The sequence below is a fragment of the Macrosteles quadrilineatus genome, unplaced genomic scaffold, assembly GCF_028750875.1.
Source record: "Macrosteles quadrilineatus isolate MER2022 unplaced genomic scaffold, UCM_ALF_1.0 Scaffold_1__1_contigs__length_201487025, whole genome shotgun sequence".
In the NCBI taxonomy this organism is placed as follows: Eukaryota; Metazoa; Arthropoda; class Insecta; order Hemiptera; family Cicadellidae; genus Macrosteles; species Macrosteles quadrilineatus.
In genome coordinates, this window is record NW_026542594.1 from 144,669,911 (window position 1) to 144,682,143 (window position 12,233).

Sequence of the window (12,233 nt, forward strand, 5' to 3'; positions counted from 1 at the left end):
TGTAATACAGTTTAGATACTCAAGTTCATGATGAAGTCACAAGTTGATGAGTTTGGAGCTATACAGAAAAGTTACTAAACTAATTAGAAAAACACGGAGTACATATAAATGTTCTTCGTTTTATTTTTTGTATTCATCTAAAAATTAATATGTTTTAGCTCTTTCACAAAAATTAATATGACAGTCAGAATATAAAGGAGAGTTGTATAAGAGTTTCAGAAACTATCTTGTGACTTCGAAAATTCGTACATTGTAAACCAAATGCTAGAACTTTATCAAACTTTGATACGATATAGATACATATATTATAAATTAATTTGTAGCTTTTCGGAATTTATCTTTCACCCAAAAAGTTTTTTTTGTTAATTATGTAAACTAACTTTTTCTAAGAAATGGTAAACACTAGAAAACAAATTAAAAACATATTTTGAAGGTCATTGTGTTAGTAATAGAAATGTTTATAATACAAAGGCGACGGATAACATTGATATCTAATAATTGATAAACATAATTGACATTTAATTAGTTGCGCCAGCTATTAGGGCTCATCACAGCTGACAGCCGCCATCTTAGTAAAGATTAGTGAAAAATACTGGCTTCACGTCGCGGCCAACATGCTCCATCTATTGGTCTTATGTGATTGTTGAGCTTGACTGAAAATGTCAGGCATAAATACTTAATGGAAGGACATAAAGACAGGGGTTGGTGTAGTATAACCAATCCATTCAGAAAATTTGGTAAAACAAAAAAAAAATGGTATTGGAATCGAGAATAAATTTTTCAGGTATCGGTATCAAGAATCGATAAATTTTTTGATCGACTCATCACTAGCTGCAACCCATTATTTAAGTAACTAAATAAATACCTATGTAATTTTTGTAGGTATTAAATTCCATTTTGATGGCCCCTGGATTACTATATATGAATAATAACTATGGTAGAATATCTCATCAAGTTATCTTAAAGTAATTCATTCCGGCATGTTTTTTTTTTGTGGTGGCATTATCAATGTTATTTTTAGTTTGTTGGCTACTCATCACTAAAATAAATTAATGACAATTTACTAAAAAAATGTGATTTCGAGTTTTCATCAAAACCCATCTTCAGACTCTCATCCAGACCAGGGGCTGAAGATGGGTTTTGATGAAAACTCGAAATATACCTCCTCATTTTTTTAGTAAATTGTGATTAATTTGTTTTAGTGATGAGTAGCCAACAAACCAAGAATAACATTAATCTTAAAGTAGAAAGTAACCGGCCACCTGACCTTTGTCCTACTAACAACGTGGACAACAACAAGGAAGGAATCTTGACACTGCAGCCTACTAACTGCGCTGGAACCGTCCGTGTCGTGTGATAGGCCTATCAATGTTAATTAAATGTTCGTTTCGTGTCTATTTACTGTGTGCGTGTGACATCGATGTCTTTTATGTTTTGTAACCCCGACGATGACACATTTACGGCAAAAATGTAGGTTGTTAACCTGACATCATAAATTTGGATTACTTAACGAGGTATTGTAACATAATTATTAGTTTTGTAAGTAATCAGCTAGCCTATAAATAGAAGCAGGGTGCTCTGTTCTGTATCGCTTAGTATACAGGGTGTCTCACAAAAAGTGAAGCAATAGCTAACTTTTTTATTAGAGATATTGAGTCAACTCCTTATGGGGGACTTCCATAGTTTAAATTCAAATTTTAAAAATATGTCCGCCATTTTCCAATATGGCCATAACAGTGTTTACAGTTTATACTTATGTTACTTGGTATTTTGTTTATAGCTCAAAAACAGTAAAGATCGTCCGTTTTAGATGAGGCAACAACAGAAATGTTTGTTGTCAATGTAAACAAGTAAATTAGATTAGAATTTTATTAACATTAATATTGAACTAAGACGTTCACGGAAGCGTCGATAGTAGGATTGTAATGGTAAGAAAATACTGTATCATGTTTAAACAAGGTAGGACTAACATGCACAGTGAAAATCGGAGTGAGAGGCCGAAAATAGTCAAGGATGAACTGAATACAAAAATTTAGGAAAACCGATGATTTACTTTGATGACATTATATGACTTAATTCCATAAGTTTCACAATCACCCCTACATGAGGTAGTGACAGATCATTTTGGTTACATGAAAATGTGTGCTCGGTTCGTGTCTAAGTTTGTGACGGATGACCATAAGGTAAATACCCCCGCCGCAGCAAACCTGCAAACTAAGCGAATTTCCATTTCCCTGATTGGATTTACACTAAAATGTCTCCTTAAAAATATCACATTTATTCCCTATTTAAAAAGAATCAGTTTAAAACATAATTAGGTTTGCTGCAACAGGGAGGGTAAAAGTGTTTTTTATGTAAAATGTTAATGGTTGGTAAGAAATAAAAACATTTTCCAAATTTGGGCAAAATATGTTAATAAACAAGCAAACTACAACAGTTTACTTATTCTCCATAAGAATAACATGGAAATTTTAAATTTACAATTTTTTGGAATTTTCTCCGTAAATATTAGGCGCATTATAACGCTTCAATATACTAAATTATTTGTTTTTTTAAGCTCTACAAAATAGTTTAGAAAGAAATTGCAAAATTTTATGTTTTTTGGGTCAAAAATGGGAAAAACCCATTTTTACCCCATAAAAGCCCCCATAAACCCCCGTTTCCATGGTCCGATCATGCTGGTTCGCGAACTCGTTCGAATAAACGTAGGTTTACACGTTTGTACCAAATTTCATCAAAATTGGATCATTTTTGCTCGAGTTATCGCGCTAACGGACACATATATAAATATATATATATATATATAAATATATATATATATATATATATGAATTTGAACGGATGGTGTTTTTGGCCTCTAGGGACCTCAAAACGAAAAAAAAAATGGGTCCTGGGTCCAGGTCTTACCATGAGTACTACGGTAATAGCTTATTCCCTATATGGGAAATTCGCTAAAAACATGGGAATAGCCATTGAATTTTTCGACTCAATATGACAAAGATGGAGACTAATTTCTTTATTCTATTGTTATGGGAGATGAAGCATGGTTTTATATAAGAATCCTGAAAACAAGCGTCAGCCAATGGAGTGGTATCACACGCAGTCATACCACTTTTTTCAAGTCATGGCAACAGTTTTTTGGGACCCAAAGGGATTAATCATTAATCCATGTCAAATTCATGTCGAGACAAGCAACAATTAATGTGGAATGCTGTCGGTGGAATAAAGTAGAGATGTAACGAATATTCGGTTACTATTCGGTATTCGGTCTATTCGGCCAATTTTTCAATATTCGGTATTCGGCCGAATACTAGTTAAGATTCGGCCCAAAACCGAATACCCGTATTTAGTTTTTAAATTAGACTTTGTGGTAAAATAAAACTTTTAGAAATTATTTAAAACATGTTTATTACCAAAAGAACTAACATTTATTTTGAAAACATTGCAAATTAATACTCAAACTTAATTAATGGCAAATTGTGATGAATGAAAACAAGTTTTTCAGCACGTTCTGGAAGTAAGCGGTTGCGTTTAGCCTCATAAATTAGTCCAGCTTCTGAGAACAGTCTTTCACTGTAGACACTACTGCCAGGCGACGACAGATATTTCTTAACTATGCTTGACAGAATTGAGAACTGTTTGGCGTTGGCTGACCACCACTTGAAAGGGTCTCCTTTGCGATCCAGGCGAACAGTTTTTAAATATAAATCAATCTCGGTTGCTGCAGAATTTTTTCCCTCGTCATTGCCACAAGATTGATCTGCTTCTTTTGCGACTTCTTCAAAGCAGTCCCAAAAGCTGGTGTGTATTTTATCACTTCCACTTTGATCGTTTGGCTTCTTGGTAGGTGGTGTATAATCATCATCATCAATGGGTGAATTGTCATCACATTCAAAGTCACAGCTAAGTTTTAGGGCTTCTAATGTTCTTACCCCTCCCCCTCACTATAACAAAGAGACAAGTTGTGACTTGTCTATGAGTCATAGCTAACCCTAAACATTAAAAGGAAATTTACAAGTGTTGCCGAATATTCGGCCGCCGAATATTCGGCGCTTCGGCCTACGACCTCACCGAATACTCGGTATTCGGTATTCGGCCAAAAGTACTATTCGTTACATCTCTAGAATAAAGTATTTTTCATTCATGGCAATATCTGACCTTATGCTTCATCTAAACGCAGCAGGAACTTCAGTGTCTAAACTGGGAAATCTTCAGTTATCCTCACTACAGCCCTGACCTAGCACCAAGTGATTTTAACCAGTTTCCAAAGTTGAAGGAACTTTGGGTGGAAACAAATTTGGAAATGACGAGAAACTTAAAGAAGTGACACCATGGCTAAAATCTCTCACAGCTGATGAGTATAAGACAAGAATATAGGCCTACATTATGGTTCCAAGTTACAACAAGTGTCTGGAAAACAATTGGGATTATGTAGGGTAAGGTACTGTGTCTTTGTAAGTTAAGCTTGGTGTTGATATTTTTTGTTTTTATTGAACCATGCCAAATCGTTCTTTACTTTCTAGACGACCCTCTTTACTAAGTATAGAACTCTACAATCGCTTGGGTACCTGGCAATGTATCCACTCTGGGGCCCCAGTCCATTACGATCGTCCATCACTCGTTGAGGTTGGTTGTTGACAACCTTACCATCGTCATTGCCCTTCCAGGTCCCTTCATCCTCCTTGAATGATGCTGATCTGAAATGATTGAGCAAACAATTAAATCAAGTAGTAGGCTTACTAGACTTAACTTGAAGTTGCCTTTAATCTGTAAACCGCAGCGGATAAAACCAGCCTGTGATTTCTATGAAGCCAGTGTTTACAAACTTTCATGTTTATCCACAAGTAAACATTATTGCAAATTGTGAGCGGAACTTTGGTGCATATTTAAACCCAAATATGAGTGATGGATGAGTGTAGGTAGAACGAAGTGAGATGCCTTGTGTAGTTTTTTTTACTGAGTAAGATCAGCTGTTTCATTACGCAAGACCATTGAAAAGAGCAATGATCAAGAACAGGTAAGTCTAGTTTCAATCTATTGAAAGTGTCTTGACTTTTCACAGGATCGAACCGGCACAATTTTGATTGTAAGGCGAGCACTATACCCAGGTAGGTATGTGTAACACTCACTTGTTGCAAGGCAGCACACAGAGGCCGCAGCACTTCTCCATCCCTGTCAGGTTCTTCTCAGCTTCCTTCATGTCCGCGTTGATCTGGTCCATCCCCTCCTCGATGCGGTCCAGTTGTTCTGTGAGTCAAAACATCAACCCTCTGTCAGTGATTTAATCTCCACTTTATACTGGTTATCATGATTTTTGGGCGTACTAAAACTGGGATAATTTTCAACACCAGCTCCAAAACTTTTATTTTCAGAATAGAATAGTATTTTTTTATTCTACAAAAACCTGTAATATTGTTATTTATTTTACAGTTACAGTTGTACTAGAGTATACTGGAATGTATAACCCCACCCCATAAATATATACAGTAAAGTAAGGAAGTAAAATAAGCATTCCATTTTAAGTATAAATAATTTTGACTGGGGAACAGAAGGTATTGTACTGCCAATATAAAGTTAACTGTGTGCGGTAATAATTTTTGTAAACAATATCAATGATTAGACAAAATGTCAATAAATAGAGCTTACGTTTCCTAGTATTTCAAGTAGTTGTAACCACTACAATATACTTCTGTTATGTTTCTGAAAAATATTTAGAATTATTATAATTTTCAAATAAAACTAATCCATCCTTTAAAAGAACTTAAAGTACAGTATATAGTTTGAGTACACCCAATTGAAAAACTTAACAGCACATAAGTTCAAGTGATCAAAAATATTAACAAATTTTGTTATCATGACTACCCATTCTGAATTTTATTGCTTTTGGGTACCTATTTTATATAACTGCAATAAAACTAGTAAGCATTGAATATGAAATAACGTTAAAATATACCATTTACATATTTGTCAATAATAAATAGCATGCTAAATAATATTGGTTGGCATGCATTATTAGTAAATAACCTGTATTTTTCAAATTATACTATTTTTACATAATAAAGGTAAAACACACAACACATATACCAGGATACTCCTGATGACAGCTGTAAATCATATATTAGCAAGTACCAGGTAAAGAAGTTAGAAAAACTAATACAGTAAAACCTCATTGAAGCGGAGCAACCAATGCATCAGAGGTACAGTCGGAAAATCAACTATGGTGTGTGAAAACAGGGGAAACATGATCACTGCTCCATTATGTGCTTGTTGTAATCCTAATTATGTGCAATAGTAAATAAATGTATATTAAATGCAAGTTATATTTTAAGTTATTTATTCCGAACCGGTCCGGGTTATTCAGGGATCTGACTTAAAGGGGCCGACTTAACAAGGTTGTACTGTACTTGAAACTGAGGCTAACTTCACAACTATCCAAATGTACAAATATTAATTTATGGATAAGGGCCTATTAATACATTTTTTATACATACAACTGTGAAACTATACAAATTATATATTGGTTTGAAAGATCTATATATATTTTTTCTAAATGTAGAATATTTGGTCAACTACAACTTAATGGATACTAATAAGACAAAAAATAAGTACCTAAACAATAATATAAATGTATTTTTAACTTTGTATATCAAAATGCTAGATTGTTTCGTGTTTAAATTGATTTATAAACACAATTTTTTAAATCATCTTGAGAGTGTGGTTACCCAAAACTGTTTTTATTATGTTAATGCAATTAAGTTACTTCAAAATGAGCATGTTTGTTACTGTATGTCAATGTAGTTCCTTGAAAATTAACAGGAATCTAACTCATTCATCATATTAGTCCTGTATAACAATTATTTTAAACAATAAAAATACTTATGATAAAAAATTGTATTTCATAATAAATTATAACATAGTGGTAGGTTGAAAAGCTAAAAAAGTATTGAGACATTATATTTAGCAAGTTTATATTATAATGATGTATGGCTACTCAATGCTTCACTGAATAGTATTAATGAAAGCCACAGTTGTAATATCTTGATATAAATAGGATGCCCCCGGCCCCCAAGGAAGGAGGACGTACAAAACCCTCTCATACATGAGCCTTTCAAGTATTTCAGAAGTACTACAGTAGTCGGTCAAACTTCACTTAAATTGATAACATTGTTTTAGTACTTTTGTATTGGTCGGGTAGACCTCATTCTCAGGGCTGCTTTAGTAATTCAGGGGCTCAAGGATGAGAAAGGGGAGGAGGCCCAATTATCTCTTGAACCCATAGCACGACACATGCAACCGCGGCTCTGCTCATTCTGTTATCCGCATTGAAATATAAAACAATATTTTCGATTTAAGGCAGAAAACAGTGGGTAAATGTACCGAAAATATGCATATATTCATTACATTCATGTTTTTTTTTAATTCCAGATTGAAACCAGAAAAGTCCGATCTAAAAAGCTCCGATCTAAGTTTATTAAAATGCTTACTGAAATATTGACGTTTGACTACACTGATTCATATATGAGAGGTATGATTTAAGAACTAATATACACATAAATGGTTATATTTGCTATACTAACAGCAATGTTTATAGAATATTTATTTTTATTAACGTTTTGTTTGAGGTATACACAAGACTCAACAAAATACTAGTAGTATGTTAACATTTGTTGACAATTATGAGAATAAGAGTAGTTTTCAGGATTTTGATTATGTTTGAACAATGAAAGGTTAAATGTTTTTGGTTAATCCAAGCTAGTCATATAAAATCAAGCCTTATTTATGGTTCCATTGTGCTTTACAATTTTTGGTTGGATTCTAAAAAATTTTTGATTTTTATTTATTAATTATATTTAATAATATTGTTTGTCTTGAACATTGATGTTGAAAAGGCATGTTTGTACTTGACCATTCCCTCTCCTCAGCATCTTCTGTCACTCTGATGGTTTGTTTTGCAAGTCTGGTATTTGGTTGAGTCTTGCGTGTACCGTGTAAGTGTCGTGGAAGGATTGAGAAGGTTATAGCTTACCGCCTTGCTCATCCAACATGACTAGAGATCTCATGCCGACCTCATGACTCTACAACAACACACCCCGTCTGAGTAACTACCCTCCATCCTAGCGTTATTGCCACCAAACAGTCTCACACATAAATACAACTATTTTCTTTCAAGTTTTAGAAGAAACTGTTTGCGTGCACTACTTAATCTATGTTAGTTGCTTATATAACGTTAATGTTAACCAAGCGAATCCCAATGCCGATGGTATTAGTAGGTTAAGGTGAAGGAGACCTGTAACAACCGCATGACCGCCTTACCCTTCTGGTGGTCTAGCATCTCCAGCGTCTTGGCTCCAGCATCCTCACTCTGGCCACAAAAATCACTTTAAAATCAATCCAAACAAACAGTACAACTAAACAGAAATAAATCATAAATCAAAATAATTATTACTCGATACACAAAAACATTGTTGGTTCTTGTTCTTGGGTAAACAGTTTTCAGCAAGAATAAAAACTCTTACACGATATAAATAAATACATCCCTATCACTAAGCTCAGTAAAATTGATTGTAATGTGTAACAATTAGCTTAGTATATGATTATCTTTGAATACGAAAGAAAATATTCTTTGACTAACCAATTTGAGAGATAATGAAAAATTATTTGTATTTCATACGTGTAATCGATATGTTCCTTAGTAAAATGTTGAGGCAGGAATGGACAGTAGTTGAATGTTGGTCTGTTGTTTGTGTTTGAGTGGTGGTGTGTGGACTCCACACAACAACTGGTCTACGGTGCAACCAACACACAACATTGAAGCGATATCTGCACATGAAGCAACACTCACAACACCATCTGCTGCCGACCCTCCACCATCCGTATTTACAACATTCACCTCTTTCAGTTCAAATAAATTCTACATTTATTTAAACTTCCATAAAATTGCCATGGAAAATCCCAAGAGAAACATTAGACAAAACATATCACTCACTCTCTGTGTTTCAAAAGTCCCAGAGTGGATGATTTTTTTGCTTAAGTAAATCATTATTGTCGGGACCACGTAAGTTTGCAGTTGGTGGCAGCCAATCACAAGACAAGGCTAGTGCGACGTTGTCACATCGCCCATTGACAACACTAATTAAAATATAAAAGCAATATTTTCAAATCAGCTGGTATTATTAATTTGGCAACACCGCACCGTTCTCATTGGTTCATTCAAAACCATATGGTAAATAGGCTCCTCCCTCAACTGCAAACTTATGTGGTCCCGACAATAATGTATATTTTACTAAACAGTTACAACAAACTACTATTAGTTTATATCATGATTTGGAGTAATTAGCTTGGTGGCTGAGTGTTAATAAAGCAACACATGTTAACATTAATAAACAAAACAAAATGTTAAAACCCCAATTGAATCATTACTGTGAAGTATGTACTAGCATGGTGTTGCTCTCTCTGTGGTACAGGTACAAGCAAGGTTTCAACATTCAAATTCCAGGATAAAATATTTTCCAAAGACCATTGAAAGACTTTGAAGCCTGGCCAGTGGTCAGAACAAGCCAGTCTCAAGGACAAAGGCACAACTTCAAGGCCAGATTACATCCTTTTCTTAATTGTCCTTTTATAATTTTTGGTTTTGTAATCAAACGCTTTTACATTTATCTATGCATTTAGGGCATATTCTTCCAAATACATTTTGGAAGCTGAAGGGGGGGGGGTATGAATATATACCAAAAAGTAATTTTATGCAGTTTTATAATTTTGTTTGTTATGGAAGTAATTGGAATAGTCTAGGACTTTTTGAACATACTCAAACTATTATTGTATCAAACCTGTATTTACACCACATAACAAAATTGTCTGAATAGCGTAAAACACTTAATTTAATTACCATTTCAATATGTAAGTATATATTTACAAAACTTAGTTTTTTGGTTTCAATATTTATTACTAGTCCTAATTTCTAAAGCAGGTAGAGCAGCATATGAAAGGGAAACGTAGAAAAAGTGAAATGTCAGGAGATATAAACGGATAGGCTATTTATAAGTAGAAAGAAGATAACTAGGTAATCAGAAATTCCTACACTAGGAATAAGATTGGTAAGTTTCCCTTCAAATACAATTATTAGGAATATATTAACGCGTTAAAATTTGCTTATTTTTATGAATCAAGATCAATTAAAATAACTAGTAGTGTTGATAATACCTGATAAATCGTCATCTACTCTGAATGGTTATAATTGCAGTAATTGTGGTTTAATGAGTAACACTATTAACTGCAGAGTGAAATGCTGTTTGTTGTGTATCTCCAGATATTTTTTAGCTATTGCACCTATTCCAAGTGAAATAATATGTTATTTGTATCCTTATAATAATTGAAAATCTGTTTATAATAGCTCAAAACCAATCTTGATTGCTTTTGACACCGACCTATCTAATGGCCAAGACATTATTTTTAAGGAAGAACCGTTGCAGTTAATTTACAGCTACACAACAAATGTGGGATTACTTAATAAACCTTAGGCAAAACAAGGGTTTACATTAAGTAGTTCCAATATCATTGATATCCCTAGAACAACACAGTAAACCTGAAAAAAATGTACAAACCTATCATGCAGTCAATTTAAATGTAACTCCAGATTTTTGTTTATAACATAAGAGAATATTCGTATATTTTTACATCAGTGAGAAACTATTATCTCAAACAAATTTAAACGTGTTTCTCAGAACCATAAGTAATATTTTTTGATCACTTGAGAGGAGCGACGTAATGGCGTACCAACCTTATACACTCAAATGTACAAAAGACAAGGAGAGATCCAAGAAGCCATGCAAGCACGTGGGGTTATGTACAGAGAGCATGTCACTGTCACGTGATGTACATGTGAGTGATAATGTTGGTGGACCATCGCATCTACAGAGTACAGACTGATACTGTTAGTTAGGGTAGGTTGTGTGGACAACTCACCTCCCTGGTCATCCAAGGCAACCAAAGTGCGGATGCCAGCCTCCTTGCTCTGGCAGCGTAAAAACAAAGAGTTATGTAAGTATGTTGTACTGTATACTGTATACTGCCATGTAGGTATGGTTATGGTGTGCTGTAGTGGCGGACATGCTCGTGGGGGGCTCACTGTCAAAGCAATTCCTTTCATGCAGATTCATCACCTTCAAACTCGCAGATACTAATACCAGTACTTAAGTTTAAACTTAAAATATTCAAATCTTGGGTTTTCATTACATCCCTCCCCCACAATCTACTTCTTTTCATATCACCTTAAGACTCTTAGCATTCAACTAGCACAAGGAATTCGTGAATTATGAATATCCACCTACTAAATGTTTCCTAATATAAATTTTAACTACTTCCTCCTCTAAAGAAAAACATTACAAGTTTTCATTTCTAATGATGAGAACTATTTATTGAAGTCTTTTTACCAATAAAGCTAGTTATTAAAAAGATCATTGAGACTTATACAGTTTTGTTCACAGGATAGACGAGCGGTATTAAGGTTTGCAAAAGTACTAGTTAATGTAGTACAACAATGTATGTTGCTTTTATAGCTTTGTACACTACTACTTCAGACACTTTGTGACCTTGAGGTAATTCTACTCGTACTATTGAATAAACAAACCGAAAATAAATTTGCAATAATTAGTACAAATTTTTACCTAACACTTGTGTAAAATAGTTTTAATCTCGATTTGCGGCGGAACGGCGTTCCGGTACCTCTCCTTCGGAAAGTAAAAAATATTTCAATAAAAAGGTACATAAATAGGTACTAATCACATTAAATATGTTACAATTCCAGAACTTCATTGCTTACAAAACAACCATTGTAAAAACCTATATGGAAAATAATAACAATGTTGTATAAATATTCAACACAATACAGATAACTTAGACATCTCCTCTGCCATATTTCATTATAATTTAGTTTACAAACATTTTGAGCTTGCAGTAGGCCTACTCTTTGAACGGGCTTTACAAGTTAGACTTCTAGATATGAAGGAATATGTTTTTTTGTTGTTGTAGGAACACATAATATCAAAGCAGCTTGGAGTTTATTGTATGTATTAAAAGTGTTATTCAGTGAGATGGTTTTCAAGGCAGTTTCCCACTCAGTTGGATTATCTATCCATTAGTTCAGAGTTTTTATTTAACTTTTATGTAACTAAAATTAGAAATTGTAAAGCCTTTTGAAAATAAATAACATAAAGGTAACATGTTTCATCGGA

General features: G+C 33.9%; 1 protein-coding gene across 4 annotated transcripts in view; it reads right to left on the reverse strand.

Annotated features, from left to right (window-relative positions):
- LOC128986360 (synaptosomal-associated protein 25) overlaps positions 1–12,233 on the reverse strand; it is a 54,179-nt gene that overhangs the window by 4,525 nt on the left and 37,421 nt on the right. For 2 of the 4 annotated variants that reach the window (XM_054406705.1, XM_054406728.1), the window contains exons 4-6: positions 10,966–11,014; positions 5,130–5,247; positions 4,569–4,697 (exon numbers count right to left, since the gene is read on the reverse strand). In XM_054406705.1, coding sequence (XP_054262680.1) covers positions 4,569–4,697; positions 5,130–5,247; positions 10,966–11,014 — 296 coding nt within the window. Of the gene's footprint in view, positions 1–4,568; positions 4,698–5,129; positions 5,248–8,026; positions 8,076–8,313; positions 8,363–10,965; positions 11,015–12,233 lie in introns of all 4 variants that reach the window. The other 2 variants (XM_054406721.1, XM_054406713.1) reach the window with 2 other exon arrangements.